The 20,159-nt window shown below is 53.1% G+C and overlaps 1 protein-coding gene across 1 annotated transcript in view; it reads right to left on the bottom strand.

The window, feature by feature from the left end:
* The window catches only part of GALNT13 (polypeptide N-acetylgalactosaminyltransferase 13), a 43,673-nt gene extending 31,134 nt beyond the window's left edge, over nt 1–12,539 (bottom strand). Inside the window, exons 1-4 of the mRNA XM_041467318.1 lie at nt 11,917–12,539; nt 3,301–3,400; nt 2,362–2,603; nt 1,215–1,383 (exon numbers count right to left, since the gene is read on the bottom strand). Coding sequence (XP_041323252.1) covers nt 1,215–1,383; nt 2,362–2,503 — 311 coding nt within the window. The 5' untranslated portion in view covers nt 2,504–2,603; nt 3,301–3,400; nt 11,917–12,539. The remainder of the gene's footprint in view (nt 1–1,214; nt 1,384–2,361; nt 2,604–3,300; nt 3,401–11,916) is intronic.
* Between the last annotated feature and the right edge of the window lie 7,620 nt (nt 12,540–20,159).

The raw sequence follows: 20,159 nt of genomic DNA, 5'->3' as shown, positions 1-20,159 counted from the left end.
GAGAAAATCCAATTAGGATGCTCCAGCAATCCATGGAATGGCACTTGCAGCCTCACTCATCCAGAAAAGATTGAGGATGGATTTCTTCCCTTGCTGGAGAAAATCCTTGGGAGTGAAATGAGGCATTTCCCTGGTGAGTTGAGCTGGGTTTAAGGTCTATCAATAGCTCCTAATTAGAGCTGGCTCTGATTAAAATCTCCAGCTTGGTCATTTCCAACAGAACCCTGGAAATCCTGGGACATTCCCTGACAGAAAATCCAGGATGGAACAGGAATAAAATGAAACTCTGTGTGAGATCCCATGGATCAGCTGGAATGAAACCAACAGTCCCAGGGCAGGGATGCAATGGGAGCCAGTCCTGCTGGGATACAGCAACGGGATGGGGAATTGCTGGGGTCCTGGGGAGAAATCCCATCCCACAGAATCCCACTGACCCTGGAGCCAGGCTGGGAGAGCTGGGAATGTTCCCCTGGAGAAGGGAAGGCTCCAGGCAGAGCTCAGAGCCCCTGGCAGGGCCTGAAGGGGCTCCAGGAGAGCTGCAGAGGGACTGGGGACAAGGGATGGAGGGACAGGAGCCAGGGAATGGCTCCCACTGCCAGAGGGCAGGGATGGATGGGAGACTGGGAATTGGGAATTCCTGGCTGGGCTGGAATTCCCAGAGCAGCTGGGGCTGCCCTGGATCCCTGGCAGTGCCCAAGGCCAGGCTGGAGCACTCTGGGATGGTGGGAGGGGTCCCTGCCCACGGCAGGGCCGGGATGGATGGGATTTCAGCCCCCAGCCCCCCTCAGCCCCCATTCCCAGGATGGCATTTCAGCCCCCAGCCTGTTCCCAGGATGGGATTTCAGTCTCCAGCCCACCCCAGGATGGGATCCAGCCCCATTCCCAGCCCATTCCCAGGATGGAATTTCAGCCCCCAGCCTGGGATTTCAGCCCCCAGCCGACCCCAGGATGGGATCCAGCCCCATTCCCAGCCCATTCCCAGGATGGAATTTCAGCCCCCAGCCTGGGATTTCAGCCCCCAGCCGACCCCAGGATGGGATCCAGCCCCATTCCCATCCCAGCCCAGGATGGATCCAGCCCGCTCCCAGCCCAGGATGGATCCAGCCCTGTTCCCATCCCATTCCAGGATGGATCAAGCCCGCTCCCATTCCAGGATGGATCCAGCCCGCTCCCATTCCAGGATGGATCCAGCCCGCTCCCAGGCTGGCTCTCACCCGTCCAGCCGCACGTCGGGCAGGCTGCGGTTCAGCGCGATGCGGTCGCTGGCCAGCAGGTTGAACTGGTTGATCTTGAACAGCTCCTTCATCTTCTCCTGCTCCTCCTTGGGGATGAGCACAGCCCTGCCCATCTCCCCCGGGCCCTCCTGGTTCCGGGAAATAACGGCTGGAAAACCCAACAGCAAAAGGTGCTTTGAGCACTTGGGAATTGGATTTGTCCTTAGGGAAGCTGCTGGTTTTCCACAAGGAATGCTGGAAATTCAACCCCCATTCTCCTTGCTCCACTGGGAGCTTTCATCCCCCTCTGGATCCAAGAACATCCAGTTTTATTCCAAGATTATTGAAGCCCCTGGGTTTGTTCCCTTCCACTATCCCAGACAACTCCAAGCCCTATCCAAGCAGGCCTTGGATACTTCCACAGATCCAGGGGTATCCACAGCCTCTCTGAGCACCCTCACAGAGAAGCTGTGCCTGTCCCTGGATCCCTGGAATGTCCCAGGCCAGGCTGGATGGGGCTTGGAGCAGCCTGGGACAGTGGGAAGTGACCCTGCCCCTGGAATGGGATTTAAGGTCCATTTTAACCCCAACCATCCCATAAAACACAAACACAAACTGAGACAACACCAAAGCAGCGCTAAACCCTGTAGATCCTGGGACTTCCTCTGCTGGGAAAAGCCATTTTGAGGCAGCAACACGAGGCCAAACACCGGCAAACCATGAGTGGATCAGCCGGGAGGGGCTGGAGCGGTGCTGGGAACTCCCCATGTGCGCAGACACGAGGCTTGGCTCCATTTTCAGAAGGCTGGTTTATTATCTCACGATATATATTATATTAATATACTACATAAAAACTATACTAAAAGAACAGAGAGAAAATATCATCAGAAGGCTAGAAAGAACCAGGACAGAACAGAATGCATAACAAAATGCTGTGACTGCTCCCAGCCTCGGCACAGCTGGCTGTGCTTGGCCATCAATTGAAAACAATCCACATGGACCAACGGAAGATGCACCCGTTGCATCCCACAGCAGCACACAGTTATTGTTCACATTTCTTTCCTGAGGCCCTCAGCTCCTTCAGGAGGGAAAAAAATCCTAGCAGAGGATTTTTCACAAAACCTCATGGCTACAGAGCGGCACTCACCGCGCAGGGCGGGCAGCAGGGAGCGCTCCTTGCTGTCATCACACTTGTTGCACTCGCTGAAGTAGAGCAGCAGGAACACGTCCAGCAGCACCCAGAGCAGGGAGGTGGCCAGCACCACCCGGCAGTAGCCAAACCTCCTCATGGCTCCTGGCACCCGCTCCGGAGCTCGGCAACGGCGGGAGCACGGCGGGGTCACAGTGCCGCGGCACGGAGCCACCGGGAGGGCAGGCAGGAGCAGCACGCTGCAGGCAGGGGAAAAGCAGCAGCAGAGTCTCGTGGATTCATGGATAGTCATCCTTTAACTGAATGCTGACACTGAAATATTCGTTTTCCTCAAATAATGATTTTAGATTTCTCAACCATGAGTTTTTATCCTGCCAGAATACTTCGGACTGCGCCTCGTGAGCGCCAAAGATTCCTTGGAAAAGGCACCAGAGTCACTGATCCAGGGTTTGGGCTCCTGCCTGAATTCAGGAGTTTGGAAAACAAAGCTAAAGGTGAGGCCTCCATACCCAGTTCTCCAAAGGGTGGAGCCAGGCTGGGAGAGCTGGGAATGTTTCCCTGGAGAAGGGAAGGCTCCAGGCAGAGCTCAGAGCCCCTGGCAGGGCCTGAAGGGGCTCCAGGAGAGCTGCAGAGGGACTGGGGACAAGGCATGGAGGGACAGGAGCCAGGGAATGGCTCCCACTGCCAGAGGGCAGGGATGGATGGGAGATTGGGAATTCCTGGCTGGGCTGGAATTCCCAGAGCAGCTGGGGCTGCCCTGGATCCCTGGAAGTGCCCAAGGCCAGGCTGGAGCAGCCTGGGACAGTGGGAGGTGTCCCTGGGTGGATTGGGATGGGATTTCAGGTCCCTTCCCATCCAAACCATTCCAGAATCCCTTGCTCATCCCTGTGGCTGCCATCAGTAATTAGAGCTCTGTAATTAATGACCCCCGCTCACCATCACTGCCTGCATTCTGTGCCCAGGCTCCGTGTCCTGCTCCAGCCATGCTCCCACAGAATTCCCTCAGCACTGAACCACTGGATAATCCTCCAAGTGCCTGGAATAGAAAAAGAGAAGAAAATCCCATCACTTTTCTGTATTTCCTAAAACATAAAGAAATTTCTTATAACTAAAAATCCCTCCTCAGTTTTATGCACATTTTAACTTCCTTATCCTCCCCACCTCAGCTCCTCATTCCCAAGTGGGATCTTCCCATTTTCCATCCCATTTTAATTCATTTTCATCTGAGCCAAAGGGATGGAAGAGCTGGAATGATTTAAATAAATTAAATAAATGATTTATTTAATTATTCTTGCAGCATTTCTGCATGGACTCCTCATTAATAACAATTTCCATCTGTCCTAAATATCAACCAATGGCTCTGCCTGCTGAGGGATTCCCAGGATGCCGCTTTAAAATTCCAGGAATTGCTGTTCCAGGGTAACACAATCCATTTCCACAGCGGTCACGGGGAACAGTTTCATTACAGGGAAATAATGAGGATGCAAAAACCAAATTTCCCACCGAAACTGTGGATGCTCCATCCCAGGAATGTCCAAGGCTGGAAGGGCCTGGAGCAATCTGGGATAGGGGAAGGATTCCCTGCCCATGGAATGGGATGAGCTTTAAGGTCACTTCTACCCCAAAACGTCCCAGGATTCTGTGATTCCACAAAACCCCCTCCTCCAAACCTCCAAAAGGAACAACATTCCCCAAAAAATAAGATTTTAACTGAACTTCAACCTAAGAAGGTTTGCAGGAAGAGGAGGAAGGGAAGAATCCTGAGGTTCTGAGCTGACAATTCCTGGAATAAACCAAATTTTACCCCATTATCCTGCAGCAAGGCAGAGGGAAATTCCTGCCCCAAAGCCTGCAGGGCTGGGAGCAGGAAAAGCAGGATTTGGGGTAGGAAACAGGAGGCAAACTGAGGAACTGCCAGCATTTCCTGGGACTGACCCCACACAGTGCTGGGGGGGAATTATGGAGGCTGCAAATCCAAGTGAATGAAATTCCAGACTCCAGTCCTTCCTTTGCCTTTTCCCTGGATTAAAAATGCCAATTTTCTGTGGATATAAACCAATTGTTCAGGATTTTTTCCCCCCCAGCCAGGCCATGCCCAGAATGACCTGAATTTTTTTGAGGCTCAGAGACACAGAATCCATCACTGCTCCCTGAAACCTCTTCATTCCCTTTCCCAATATCCCTGCAAGGTAAAGTAAACATGGATATGGCAAAAGTCCCTATTCTTGAGCTGTATTTTGCCACCAGAGCTGGGAATTTAATTCTTTAGTGAAACTTGGGGAAATTTCTGACTCTTTCATGGGCTGAAAATGTGGAAATTGCAACAGGGTGTAGGAAATGAAAGTGTGTTCAGAAGAAACTCAGCAGAATTTTGCAGAATCACAGAATTCCAGACTGGTTTGGGGGGGAAGGGACATTAAGGATTATCCCATTCCACCCCCACGGACACCTCCCACTATCCCAGGGGGTTCCAGCCTGGCCTTGGGCACTGCCAGGGATCCAGGGGCAGCCCCAGCTGCTCTGGGAATTCCCAGTTCCCAATCTCCCACCATCCCTGCCCTCTGGCAGTGGGAGCCATTCCCTGGCTCCTGTCCCTCCATCCCTTGTCCCCAGTCCCTCTCCAGCTCTCCTGGAGCCCCTCCAGGCCCTGCCAGGGGCTCTGAGCTCTGCCTGGAGCCTTCCCTTCTCCAGGGGAACATTCCCAGCTCTCCCAGCCCTTCTGGCCTCGTTCCAGGAGGTCAAAGCCCTTCATTCCCAAATGCGCACTTGCTGTAAATCCGGCTCAGCCGAGTCCTGAGCTGCTCCTTAATCCTCTGGCACTCCTCAGGCTCATCACGGATGAAGTGTCCTAATCCTCAGCAGGACAGGAATAACCTGGGCATGGAAATTCCCAAAGAAAAGCAGAGGAGCTGTCCAGTTTCTCACGCAGCTCTTTGACTGATTCAGCAGAGTTGGAATTCCAGAGTCCAGCTGCATCCCGGGTATGTGATTAAATCTTCCTAATTAACATCAGAACTCCTCTGACCCCCGTGTGGCCTCACAAACCTGCAAGACTCCAACTTTCCTTGGCCACCTGCATTCCCAGGAATACCGAACCTGACTGCCCACATCCCTGCCCTTGGCTAAGGAAGGACACAAAATCCAAATTATTACCAGGAAAGCAATATTCCCAACCTAAACCTTCCCATTTTCATGGAATGAAAACTCAGCCAGAGCTGAACATTTTACCAGGCAAAACTGCTTTTAATGCCACCCTAAACCCTAAGGAGGGATTCCATGGGCTGGGCCTGGTAAAGCTCAGCTTATCCCGAGGTGTGGGACAGGAGCAGGCTTGGGATGGGACAGGGATTTCCCCTGCTCCCCTGCCAGATGTGGCCACATCTGCAGCAGCCCCAGCCAGCTGCACATCCAGCAGTTGCCTGGCAACAGAGGGGATGCTGCCCCGGGTACCGGGGTCTGCCCAAGCCCCCAGTGCCCCCCAGTTTGTGCAGCAGATCCAGCACAGGCAGCTGGGGAGCCCAGCCTGGCTTCCCGGGCTGCAGGAGCTCTGGGATCACTCCCAGGGATTTGGTTTCCCTGCTCCAAGGGGCTCCCAGCTCCTCCAGGAACCCCTTCCCACAGGAGAATGACAAGGACACCTCCTGTCCCCTGCTCACAGCAAAAGGATGGAGGAAGAGAAGTGAAATCATCCCAAAACCCAGCCTGGCTTTCCCAGGGGATGAGAGCTCAGCAGGGCTCTGTCTGCAGCTCAGCCATGGAAACGGAATCCAAAACATCCCTGGGAATCTGTCCCTGTTTGTGCTGCTGCTCTGGTTAAACAGAGACTCAAACCTCACCTGCAGGCACACAGGGATTATCCCCAATTCCCCTGGAGAGCAGAACTCCTGCTGCTCTCTCCCTGACATCCCTCTGCAAGTGTGGAGGAGGAAATTACCCAAGGAGGGGTGGAAAAGTGCCTTGGCCGAGTTTTATTTTCCTTGTGAGCCTTCAGAGCACAGGCACATCCCAGAGATGGGGAGTGGATGGAACCACCTCCTGCTCTCACTCCAGAGCTGAATTCCTGCCCTTCCACTGCCAGCTTTCCAGGGAATCTCCTGTTTGCCATGAGGGTTAGGAGCAGTTCACCCAGGTTTCAATCCCTGCTGCCCCGGATCCCAGAGAGCAGAATTCCAGAGGGTTAGGAGCACTGCATGCAGGTTTCAATCCCTGCTGCCCTGGCTCCCAGAGAGCAGAATTCCAGAGGGTTAGGAGCACTGCATGCAGGTTTCAATCCCTGCTGCCCTGGCTCCCAGAGAGCAGAATTCCAGAGGGTTAGGAGCACTGCATGCAGGTTTCAATCCCTGCTGCCCTGGCTCCCAGAGAGCAGAATTCCAGAGGGTTAGGAGCACTGCATGCAGGTTTCAATCCCTGCTGCCCTGGCTCCCAGAGAGCAGAATTCCAGAGGTTTAGGAGCACTGCATGCAGGTTTCAATCCCTGCTGCCCCGGATCCCAGAGAGCAGAATTCCAGAGGTTTAGGAGCACTGCATGCAGGTTTCAATCCCTGCTGCCCCGGATCCCAGAGAGCAGAATTCCAGAGGTTTGGGAGCACTGCACCCAGGTTTCAATCCCTGCTGCCCCGGATCCCAGAGAGCAGAATTCCAGAGGTTTGGGAGCACTGCACCCAGGTTTCAATCCCTGCTGCCCCGGATCCCAGAGAGCAGAATTCCAGAGGTTTGGGAGCACTGCACCCAGGTTTCAATCCCTGCTGCTCAGGGATGCTCCTGCTCAAGAGCACTCAGCCCATGGCTGCAGAATTGGAAATTTTCTTGAAATTTATAAGAAATTTGGGGGGAAAACCTCCCCAAAACCCCACAGCAAGAAGGATTTGAGGTTTCCAGGATTCCCCTGGTCAGGCAGAGCCACATGGGGCTCAGGAAGTTCGCTGGGAAAAATTCCCAAGCAGGAATTAAATCATTCACAAATACATTTTTCCACCTAAGAAAGGCAGAATCCTGATGCAGAATTCCCAGCTTCCCCCTCTGATAAATTAAAGGATTATTTCTCACAGCTGTCCTGGGATTCACCACAAAAAAAAAAAAAAAAATTTGGCCAGGAAGGTTTGAAACTCCTCCCATCCAATTTAAAATTGGATTTTAGGGCTACACTGATCTAAGCAAATCTGAATATAAAACACACCCTCCAAAAATCATCATTTAATTCCATGAGCAGCTCATTAATTCATGGATAAGGAAGAACTTTTAATGCCAGAACTGTCAAACTCCAAGATCAATCAGGAAAGCTCTTGCACATTTAACAAGGAATAAAAACAGGGGGGAGGGGAAAGGAAAAAAAAAAAAAGAATCAGGTACCTTTAGTCAGAGCCACGCAGTGTTTTGTGTTTTAAGAATTCCATTTTTTCTGCCTCTCTCCTCTCCTGAAATTTATTAATAGCCCCATTCTTCCCTTGGGAATTCATTCCCATGACTCAGGAATTGAAGTGGAAAAGCCTCATTAATTCCTCTCATCCCAGACCTCGGGAGGAAAACCTGCTCTGGCTCTGGGGGGCTTTGTTCAGGCACAGCCACACAATTCCAGGCTCCCCCAGTTCCACCCTCCCAGCAGCTCCAGAGCCACTCAGCCTGGAAAAGGTGGGAAATTTGGGAAGAGCTGACCTGGGTTGATTCCCTCCTTTACAGTCCTGGGGCTGTGCTGGTGCAAAGCACCGAAAAGCTGCAGGTAATTAAAATAAAGATTTAAAAACCCCTAAATCTTAATGGAATAGCACAGAACCATGGAATGGTTTGGATGGGAAGGGATATTAGTCCATGGGCAGGGACAGCTTCCTCTATCCCAGGGTGCTCCAAGCCCCATCCAACCCAGCCCTGGACACTTCCAGGGATGGAGCAGCCACAGATCCTCTGGAGCAACCAAAACTTTGGGAATTAACTCCCAGCTACTGGAGGACAACCCCTTTTCCTACATGTTAAAAGCTCACAATCCTGCTCCCACTGCTTCTTCCAGATTTTTCCCTCAAACACAGCCCACCTAGAAAAGCAAATTGCAGCACTTTGCTCACCAACTCCCCAGATTCCTCATTCCCAGGCAGTCCTGGCATCTCCCACTCCCAAACCTCCACCTTTCCCAGGATTTCTCCCCTTGCAGGAGCCTCCTCAAGGCTGATCAGCTGCCTCTGTTTGTTCCCACTGCGGAGCTGGGAGATCTCCCACATTCCAGGGAAATGCAGAGCACTGAGTGGCACTGACAGCTCGGCACATCCACCCTGGAGGAGTTTTCCAGCTCCTCCAACACAAGGAAATGCTGCAGAAAGCCCAAACGGCCCAAGGAGCAGGGAAATCAGGGAATGGCAGCCTGGGAGCTGCAGGAATGTCAGGGCAAGGCTGGGACTGTGGGGGTGGATCAGTGATCCTGGGGGTCCCTTCCAGCCCTGACATTCCAGCCCTCTGGGATCTGAGGGAGCCACGGAGCACAGCATGGCCCCACGGAGCTGTGCCCAAGCAGAATTCCCTCCCTTCTTCCCATCCAATGGATCAGGAGAGAACCCAAAACTCTGAGCACCAAAAGCCCCCGTGAGAACCATGAAATTGTTTTGGCCGGCTCCCACTGCAAACTCATCCTCACAAAAGGACTGGAATCTCCTCTGCCCCTCCCTGCTTTATTCCTGCCTCATCTCCTGCTCTTTAGGGAAGCAGATTTGTTGGGATTGGTCAGCTCTCACACTGTGGGATTTCAAACTAAAACAAAAAAAAACCCCAAACTTATTTTCCTGTGTCCATAAAGGCACAGCCACGTGGAGCTCAATTCTCCCACATTCCCAGGCAAAGTTTTCCTTGCATTCACCTGACAGACAAAACCCTCTGGAATTTTCTAACATAAAAAAAATAAATAAAGGAGAGATTCCCAATTCCTTCTTTCCAGGCAATTCCCCTTTTCCTCCATGAGCCACGATTTTCCTGTCAGCCACCAGTGGGGTTTGATCCCTGCATCCCCACACTCCGCATCCCCAAAATCCCATTAAACACGAGGAGGCAGTAACTCCATCCCATTCCACACATTCCCACATTCTCAGCAGCCCAAATTTTCCTACGGAATGGGATTCTGGGGGTGCAGATGGCAGGGAGAGTTCTGGCACCTCTCACTCCCAAAAACCAGGAGCTGTTTCTGGAGCAGGTGGGAAGAAGGTGGGAACAGCCAGAAAACCCCAGAACCGTGTGGGATCGTGCCCCTCCCCTCCCGGCTTGAACAGGAGAAAAAAAAAAAAAAAAAAAGCAGATTTTTCCTTCAGAAAAGCAGCTTTTTACATAAGAAAAGCAGATTTTGACCCAAAAAAAAAAAAACCAAACAGATTTTTAAACAATAATTTCACTTTTTTTTTGCACAAGTAAAGCAGATTTTTAGACAAGAAAACCACTTTTTTTTCACAAGAAAAGCAGTTTTTTACACAATTAAAGGAGGGTTTTAGTCAAAAACAAAAAGGTTTTTACATAAGAAAAACAGAATTTTACCCAAAAAGGAGGGTTTTACTCAAGAAAATGAGGTTTTTACACAAGAAAAACAGATTTTTACAGAAAGACAGATTTTATAGTGGTATTTTCCTAAAGTGTTGCTTCATTGATAATACAAAACATCAAACATACAGCACAAGAGGAAAATTTTAAAAATACAAAAAAAAAAAACAAACCACCTAAATATAACCTTAAATTCCTAAAAATACCTAAAAATACCTTTAAAACTCAAGTTTTAAGGCCTCATCTCCCCTTCAAAGCCCAGCAGCCACCAAGAGTTAAAATAATCTTTGCCTCCATCATTCCCAGCGTGCCTTAATCTCCCATTAATCTTTCCTCCCCCTATTCCCAGCATCCAAGTAAATTCCAGCCCTTATTTCCTGAAAAAAACCCAAACAACCTAGCTTTTACCAGTTATTTTCTCTTTATCCATTCAGACTGATCCAATTTCTAATGAAAAAATGGAAAATAAACTTGATTATCTGTCAGCTCGGAAGGGGCTTTCCCCCGATTCCTGGGAAAGCAGCTGCCATCCCAACTTCAGGATTTTCTGGGAAAATCCCAGCTTTTAACAGCCGAGCCAAATCCCATTCCCAGCAGTGTGGGCTGTTCCTATCCTTATCGCCACGCGGGAGGAATTTAAGTGGAATTTAAATGGAATTTAAGTGGGGTTTAAGTGGAATCATCCCTGTGCATCTCGCTCTGTGCGAGCACTGGGAGAAACCACCGGGAAAACCGGGAAGCAGCCAGGCTGAGGCGCTTCCAGGGAGAGCTGCAGCTGCAAGAGCCCCAGCCGCGATTCCAGGCAATCCTGGCAGCCCAAAACATCATTCCAGGGAATCCTGACAGCCCCAAATGCGATTCCAGGGAATCCTGGCAGCTCAAAGCACTTTCCAGGGAAACCTATGGTTGAAATCCAGAGCCCAAAACATTATTCCAGGGAAACCTGACAGTCCAAAACGCTATTCCAGGGAAATTTACAGCTGAAATCCACAACCTTAAGTGCTATTCCAGGGAATCCTGGCAGGTCAAAGCGCTTTTCCAGGAAAAGCTACGGTTGAAATCCAGAACCCAAAATACTATTCCAGGGAAACCTGACAGTCCAAAACATCATTCCAGGGAAACTTACAGCTGAAATCCACAGCCCTAAGTGCTATTCCAGGGAATCCTGACAGCCCAAAGCGCTATTCCAGGGAAACCTGACAGTCCAAAACATCATTCCAGGGAAACTTACAGCTGAAATCCACAGCCCTAAGTGCTATTCCAGGGAATCCTGACAGCCCAAAGTGCTATTCCAGGGAAATTCACAGCTGAAATCCACAGCCCTAAGTGCTATTCCAGGGAATCCTGGCAGCCCAAAGCAGAATTGCAGGGAACCCTAGGGGTGAAATCCAGAACCCAAAGCGTTATTCCAGGGAATGCTGACATCCCTAAGCGCTATTCCAGGAGAACGCACGGGTGCGATGGACAACACGCCGCTCCATACCAGAAGCAGCCTCCGCGCGGTTTTCCAGGGATATTTGGATCCTGCCCCGCGGCGCTTCCTCGGGGAGCTGCGGAGCGGAGCCCGGGGCCGGGGCCGGGGCAGGGCTGCTCACACACCGCCGGCCCGGCCCGGCTGAGCCCGGATTAACCACAGCTCCCGGGACAGGCGGGATCAGCGACAGCGGGGGCAGAGGAGCCAGGGGACCCCTCGGGATAACGGAGCCGGGAGAACCCTCGGGATAACGGAGCCAGGGGACCCTCGGGATAACGGAGCCGGGGGACCCTCGGGATAACGGAGCCGGGAGCCAGGGGGACCCCTCGGGATAACGGAGCCGGGGGACCCCTCGGGATAACGGAGCCAGGGGGACCCCTCGGGATAACGGAGCCAGGGGACCCCTCGGGATAACGGAGCCGGGGGACCCCTCGGGATAACGGAGCCGGGGGACCCTCGGGATAACGGAGCCGGGGGACCCCTCGGGATAACGGAGCCGGGGGACCCCTCGGGATAACGGAGCCGGGGCTGAAGGAGCGAGGGGAGCCCGGCACGGACCCCGCCGGCCTCACCTGCGGCGGAGCCCCGAGCTCAGAAGCGGCCCGGGGGGCTCAGCAGTGTCCGGGGTGGGCTCAGCCCCGTCAGTCCGGGGGTCAGCAGGATCCTGGGGGAGCTCAGCAGGGTCCTGGGGGTCCTGAGGGAGCTCCGTCCCGTCAGTGCGGGGGGGTCTCAGCAGTGTCCCGGGGGATCCAGCACCTCCAGCCGCGGGGTTCAGCAGCGTCCGTGGGGGGCTCAGCACCACCCGGGGATTCAGCCCCGTCAGTCCGGGCGTTCAGCAGTGTCCGGGGACGTTCAGCAGCTCCATTCCGGGGGTTCAGCAGGGTCCGGGGGGGCTCAGCCCCGTCAGCCCGGGGGTTCAGCACGGTCCGGGGGGGCTCAGCCCCGTCAGCCCGGGGGTTCAGCACGGTCCTGGAGGGCTCAGCACCACCCGGGGCTCAGCCCCGTCAGCCCGGGGGCTCAGCCCCGGCAGTCCTGGGGGGGCTCAGCAGCGTCCAGGGGCTCAGCTCGGCCCGCGGGGGGCTCAGCGCGGAGCCGCCGCCCTCCTCCTCCTCCTCATGGCCGGGGCAGAGCGGCAGCGGCCCCGCCTCGGCCGCAATGGCCGCGGCTCCCGCGATGCTGCGGCTGGGCCCGGGGGCAGCGGGGAGCGATGGGAGAGGGTGGAGAGGGAGGGAGGGAAGGGGAGGAAGGGCCGGGCAGGTGCCGGGGGCGGCTCCGGCCTCACGAACCGCGCGGGGAGGGAAGGGGCGGAGGCGGCGCGGGAGGAGAGGCGGCGGTGGGGAGGGGGGGGAGGGGGAGGAGATCGGGGGGCGGGGGGGATCGGAGGAAGGCGGGGATGGAGAGGGGATCGGGGGGCTGAGGGGATCGGAGGAAGGCGGGGATGGAGAGGGGAGTGGGAGAATGTGGGAAGCGGTGAGGAGGAGAGCAGAGGGATGCGGGAGGGAGAGGTGAGAGCAGGGGACGGGAGGATGTGGGATGGGGTGCTGAGGGAGCAGGGGAAGGCCGGGATGGGGGAATGTGGGAGCAGGGCAAGGCCAGGATGGTGAGGGGATTGGGTATGTGGGATGGGGTGCTGAGGAAGCAGGGCAAGGCCGGGATGGTGACGGGATTGGGGATGTGGGATGGGGTGCTGAGGGAGCAGGGGAAGGCCGGGATGGGGAAATGCGGGATTGGGGATGTGGGATGGGGTGCTGAGGGAGCAGGGTAAGCTGGAGGGGCCGAGGGGACCCAGGGAATGCCAAGGGGAGCAGGGGAAGCAGGCACAGGCACTGGAGCACAGCTGTTGATTCCAGACCCGCTCCAGAGCAGGTTTCCCATCCCAAGGCCATTCCCGGCCCTCCAGAGCCATTCCGGATTCACACCCCTCAGTGCCAGGGCTCCAGCTCTGCTGCCGGCATTTGCGTGGAATTTCCTGACTTTCTGGAAATACTGTTTGGAAAGAAAACCAAACAGTAAAAGCTGCTCGTCCCTCTGTGCAGGAGGAGCAGGGCAAAGACTGCCCAGACTGGAGCGTTTCTGTTAGGGATTCATGGAGAAATCCCAGAATCCCGGAATGGCTTGGGTTGGAAGGGACCTTAGAGCCCATCCCATCCCACCCTGCCGTGGTAGGGACACTTCCATGGCTCCAAGCCCTGTCCAGCCTGGCCTGGGACACTCCAGGGATCCAGGGGCAGCCCCAGCTGCTCTGGGAATTCCAGCCCAGCCAGGAATTCCCAATCTCCCACCCATCCCTGCCCTCTGGCAGTGGGAGCCATTCCCTGGGTCCTGTCCCTCCATGCCTTGTCCCCAGTCCCTCTCCAGCTCTCCTGGAGCCCCTTCAGGCCCTGCCAGGGGCTCTGAGCTCTGCCTGGAGCCTTCCCTTCTCCAGGGGAACATTCCCAGCTCTCCCGGCCCGGCTCCAGCGAGGTTTTCCAGGGATCCCTGCCCTCCTCTCCCTCTCCTGTCTGTCCAGCAGTGCCAGAAACTCCGGACTCCCCATGTTTGGTTGTTGGGAATTAAATAATAACATAACAACAACAACAATTATTATTATCATTGTTATTATTGTTATATTATAAAATTATTATGACATTGATTTCTTTTTAATCAACACCAAACGCACAAATGGAAACGCTTTGACACAAGAAACCTCCCGGCACTTTGGATTTTCTTCCTCGTCCAAAACCAGAAGCAATAAAAACAATTTTCTCCTTAAAAAAATAATTAATTAAAATATTTCCTTCATAAAAAAATAAGCAATAAAAACATTTTCCTCTTATAGATTAAGTAGTAAAAACCTTTTCTTCCTTATAAAATAAGCAATAAAAGCATTTTTGTGTATAAAATAAGAAATAAAAACATTTTTCCTTAAAAAATAACTAATAAAAGGATTTTTCTCCTTATAAAACAAGTCATAAAACGATTTTTTCCTTATAAAATAAGTGATAAAAGGATTTTTTTCCTTTATAAAGTCATGCAATAAATGCACTTTTCCCTTTATAAAATAGGGAATAAAAGCATTTTTTCCTTAATAAAATAAAGAATAAATCCCTTTTTTTTCTTCATAAAGTAACTCATAAAAGGATTTTTCCCTTTGTAAAATAAGCAATAAAAGCATTTTCCCTTATAAAACAAGCAATAAAAGCCTTTTTCCCCTTATAAAATAAGCAATAAAGGATTTTTTTTTCACTAACTAAAATATTTAATAAATTATTTAGGGGCCTCTTTCTCTTCCCAACACATCCTGAAAAATTTCCAGCAAGGAAAAAGAAAAGTTTTAGTTGGGAAAAGAAATTCCCTCCTAAAAAAGCCTTGGATGAGTGGAGAGGGGGAATGGATTTTGTACAGAAACCAAAAAATCCAAGTTTCACTGGAATTAAAAACTTCCAGGAAGCGGCAAAAAAGTTGAATATTCCCCAGAAAAATCCCTTTTAATTGTGTGCAACAAAATTCCATGGAGCCTTTGGAAGCAGCAAGGAGAGAACAATAAACTCTGAAATTAGCTGGGAAATGCTAATTGAAAATGCTAATTAAAAATGCTAAATTTTAAGCCGGGCAGCCCCGGAACTTTTTCTCTAATTCCAGATTCCCACGTGCCAGTCTCCAACATAATCCCAGGATTTAGGATTCATTCATTTGTCAGATCTCAGTGAATCCGTGGCCAATCCACAACAAAGGAAACCTGGAGAAAATCAGGAGAGGGGAGGAGATGTCCAAGCCCTGGAAAAGTTCCTCCCCTTTCCCCTCATATATCCTTGGAATATTTTCCTCCTCTCTCCCAAAGAGAAGAGCTGGAGAGCTGAAAAAAAAAATTAAAAAGAAATACAGAAAAAAGAAAAATTAAAATAAAAAAAAAAATAGGGAAAATAAAAAATACAGGGAAAAGTCCCTTTCCCCTCATATATCCTTGGAATATTTTCCTCCTCTCTCCCAAAGAGAAGAGCTGGAGAGCTGAAAAAAAATTTAAAATGAAATACAGAAAAAAGAAAAATTAAAATTAAAAAAAAATAGGGAAAATGAAAAATACAGGGAAAAGTGCTTTGCACATTTTAACTTTCATTTAAATGCTCCAAATGAGTGGAAAACTGTTGGAAAAGAGCCAGGTTTGCACTCAAGGAGGTTCCTGCATTCCCTGATTTTCCTCTGGAGTCATCACTATCCCATTCTTCCAAGTTTCCAAAAAAAGGAAGAAGCTCTGGGAATAAAGGAAATCCCCAGCTGGACCAGTGCTCCAGAGGATTTGTGGAATTCCCTGCTCAGAGAGCTGACAATCCAACTGTTCCCAAAAAACCAGGAGGTTTTGCTGGATTTGGGAAGCAGCAGCAGCTCCTTGGGCTCATCCCAGTTCCCTCCTGGAGAAGAGCCTGGATCAGGCCCTGGGAGCCCCAGGAGCCTCTCCCACCCCATTCCACCATTAAATTCATTTTAAATCCATGGATCCCACCTTTCCTTTCCCGTTGCACTTCCAGGAGGAGGAATTCAGCCCCAGGATTTCCTGGGCCTGGTAGCAAAGCCAGGCCTAAGTCAGAACTCTGTTTTATCTAAGCCAGGCTCAAACCCCCCCAGCCTCGTTTTCCCCTTTTCCCAAGGCTCTTCCCAACCCAGGACACCTGGATCTGATATCCAGGGGGTGGGAAGGGCTGATGCCTGCACCTGGATTTGGGATTTCATTCCCAAATCCCAAAGAAAGAGACCACTCCATCCTCTTCAAATATTCCAATAAAGCCACTCCCCTGTTCCTTATCCATGGCAAATGTGGGTGAGCAACATTCCCTGGGAAAATTGTCACATTCCCTGGGAAAACTGTCCCATTCCCTGGGAAAAGGTTGGGATGGCAGCGGCAGATTCATTTAATTGTTGTTTAATTGGAATTGTAGCTGTTCTTTATATAAAACTCTGTCACTGCTGCTCTGGAATGTGACCGGAGTTTCCGACATTATCCCACGATCCCAAACTTATGGGAAGTTTAAAAAAATCCATATTGATTGGAAGGCTGATACTAATGGGAATTTGTTGGTAGCAAACTGATAACGGTGACTTCAGACCAGGATTGCACTCCCAAGGATCCTTCCTGGAGCTGCAAAGGGCACGGAGCTGCTCTGGGAATTCCAGCCCAGCCAGGAATTCCCAATTCCCAATCTCCCACCCATCCCTGCCCTCTGGCAGTGGGAGCCATTCCCTGGCTCCTGTCCCTCCATCCTTGTCCCCAGTCCCTCTGCAGCTCTCCTGGAGCCCCTCCAGGCCCTGCCAGGGGCTCTGAGCTCTGCCTGGAGCCTTCCCTTCTCCAGGGGAACATTCCCAGCTCTCCCAGCCTTGGAACATCTCCACGGCCTCTGGGGTCACTCAGCAGCTCCACATCCCAACCATCCATGGGATTGTTTTCCACCCTTTCATTCCTGCTTATCCCACTTGTATAACTGGAGCAGAAGCAAGCAGGGAATTTTTACATCCCAAAAGGAGGATCCTGGAGTGGGATGTTGGCCCTGCTGGCAGTGTGGATTCCCAGCTGGATCCCAGGATGAAAGGGATCCTGGCACAATCCTTTCCCTAATTCAAATTTCCCAAATTTTGTGTGCATTGCCCTGCTCAAAACAGAACAAATTCCAACCACAACCAAAGTGAAAATGTAGGGGAAAAAATATAAGGAAAAATCAAGGTTGCCAGGGTTGTAAAATTTCCCTGTGGAGATTCCCAGGTTTTTATCAGGCACTGGGATTCCTGGGATTATTCCCACGGGGAGATGTGGTGGCTGCAGGAGGTCCCTGCCAGTCTGGGATGGTGGCAGGTATCCCTGTCCATGGGAAGGGTGGAATGGGATGGGATCCAATCCCAAACCCTTCCATGGTCTGTGATTCCAGCCATGGAATTCCCGGGAATCTGAAGCTCAAGGAAGGCAGCGGAGCTCTGCAGTGACAGCGAGCCAGGCCGATGCTGCTGGGATTTCAGGAATGGGATTTGTGCCCTCGGAAAAGGGGAGCGGTGGGGAAGGGGCTGCCCGGAGCCCGCGGCTCTGCCCGGCCGTTCCCGGGTCCCATCCCGTGTCCCGGTGTCCCGGTGTCCCGGTATCCCGAATGTCACTAGGTGTCACTGCTCTCCCGGCAATCCCGACCCCGCTCCGCATTCCGGGATACGGGGCTGAGTGGGACACCGGGAGCCAGGAAACAGGGCCGGGATGTGTGGGAAGGGGTGGGGGAATGGGACTGGGATGTGTGGGACAGGGGTGGGGGAATGGGACTGGGATGTGTGGGACAGGGATGGGGGAATGGGACTGGGATGTGTGGGACAGGGATGGGGGAATGGGACCAGGATGTGTGGGACAGGGATGGGGGAATGGGACCAGGATGTGTGGGACAGGGATGGGGGAAGGGGACTGCAATGTGTGGGACAGGGATGGGGGGATGGGACTGGGATGTGTGGGACAGGGATGGGGGAATGGGACTGGGATGTGTGGGATAGGGATGGTGCAATAGGACAGGAATGTGTGGGACAGGGAGGAGGAAATGGGACAGGAATGTGGGGGATAGGGGTGGGGGAATAGGGTGGGGGAATGGGACAGGAATGTGTGGGACAGGGAGCAGGGAATGGGACTGGGATATATGTGACAGGGAGGAGGGAATGGGACCGGGATGTGTGGGATAGGTAGGGAACAGGAACTTCCTGCCTCCAATTATTCCTCTCGTAATTTAGGGATGGGACTTTTCCTGTCCAAATTGAGGGATGGGACTGTTCCTACCATAATTTAGGGATGGGATTGTTCCTGCCATAACTTCAGGATGGGAAGCATTTTCCCACGGAGTTGCCAAGAGCTGGAGGTGAAGAGCTCAAGGACAGAGCTTGAGCCACGTGCCTGCTGAGAAGGGAGAGCCACGCTCCAAACGGGAATGGCGTGGAGCTCCAAGAGCTCTTCCAGCTTTTCCCCTGGCCGCAGGAGCTGCCAGCCCTCCCTTGGCTCCTTAGAGTCAATCCCATCTTCTCCTTCCAGCAGGAAAACAGAATGTTCCCAAAGGATGAGGGAGAGAGGCAGGGCCAGCACGGCCCCGCTGCTGGGAGGCTCCCGGCAGTGAGGGGCCCGTGTCCCGGACTGTCACCCCTAAAGGTGACCCCTAAAGGTGACCCCTAAAGGTGCAGGGCACAGGACGGGGCACAGGTGACATCCACCATCCGGATCATGGTGGAATCATGGAATGGCTTCCTTGGGAAAGCCCCCCCAGGTCATCGAGTCCAAAACTCCCCCAGCACTGAGTCACGAGTGCCACCCCCAGCCACCACAGCAGGACAAATCAGCTGGAAGGGGTTTGGAAAACATCCTTTCTCCAGGCCTTGGCCTCTCCACCGGGTCATTCCCATGAGGAGCATCCCAGGAAATCCCCAGGCGCCCCAGGGCCACCACACCCTCATGGGCAGGGATTGTCCCAGCCCCACTGATCCCACACGGATCCCAAACTGATCTCTGGAGCTGTTTGGGATGATCCCATCCCCACACACGGATCCCTGGAGCTGTTTGGGATGATCCCATCCCCACACACGGATCCCAGGGGCTGTTTGAGATGATCCCATCCCCACACACGGATCCCAGGGGCTGTTTGGGATGATCCAAGCCCCACACACGGATCCCAGGGGCAGTTTGGGATGATCCCATCCCCACACACGGATCCCAGGCGCTGTTTGGGATGATCCCAGCCCCACTCGGGAAGGACATCACAGGGTTAAGCTCGGCCGCCGCTCCCAGCTCCGCATCCACGCTCTGCTCCAGGAAATCTCCAAGTCATGGCTGGGCCGGAGCTCGGGGCTCGGCCTGGCCGTGCTGCCCATCCCTGGGAATGCCAGGGAGCTGCAGCGCCGGGCACACCCAGCCCACGGCTCTGCCTGTCCGGAGCTGCTGCCACCTCCAGCTGTTCCCAAACCTCCAAAACCACCCGAGGGAAACTGGCCCGGAGCAGCCCCAGGCTGGGCTGAGCCGAGGAGGACAAGAATTCCTAAAAATTCCCAACAGTTCCCAGGCGCTTGGGAGGAGTTTGGATCCCTGGGGTGCTCGGGCGGCTCGGCAGGGATGGGCAGTGGGATGCAGGGGTCCCCGGTGTCACACCCGGCTGGCACCGCTCCCCTGGCACCGCCCCGCGCACACGGGAAGGCTCCAAAAAGCTCGGAGCCGCATCTTCCATGAAAACAGAGCTGGGGGAACTTTGGGAATGGGGGCTCCACCACCCGAGCCCAAGGAGCCCCAAAGGGCTGCTCTGGCTCTTCCCGCAGTTCCCGGGGCTGGCCCTGCACTCCTCAGCACAGAAACCCCCTCTAAAATGTGTTTTCCCAAAAAAAAATCCACTCCCCTGGGAGTGCACAGCCCGGAGCTCGCTCCCACTAAAACCCACGTGGGAAATCCCACTCCCACTAAATCTGATCTCTGCGAGTTCTCCCAAAACCCATTCATTCCCTCAGAGCCACTCCCCAAAGGCCCCTCCTTTAGGAAAGTCCATCCCTGAAATTCGTTTGCCAAACCCAGCAAAAATCCTGCTCCCCCATTGCCCCAAATCCCCCCCATTGCCCCAAATCCCCCTCCTCATCCCGCTCCGAACTTCTCCCAGCAAAACCCATTCCCTAAACGCCCCTCACATCCCTCCCTTGCCCCATTCCAGCTCTGCAAGCCCCCAGTCCCATTCTCCTGATGCCCAAATCCTCCCCTCGCCACACCCAGAGCCCCCTCCCAGCCCCTCTGTGCCCCCAGCCCCTTCCCCACGCCCCCTCCCTCCTCCCGAAGCCCCCTCCCCTTCCCGACCCTTTG

Source organism: Pyrgilauda ruficollis, unplaced genomic scaffold (genome assembly GCF_017590135.1).
Source record: "Pyrgilauda ruficollis isolate IOZ18807 unplaced genomic scaffold, ASM1759013v1 scaffold205, whole genome shotgun sequence".
Classification (NCBI taxonomy): domain Eukaryota; kingdom Metazoa; phylum Chordata; class Aves; order Passeriformes; family Passeridae; genus Pyrgilauda; species Pyrgilauda ruficollis.
The sequence above is the reverse complement of the archived record's forward strand: the minus strand, read 5'-3'. Positions and strand labels throughout refer to the sequence as shown.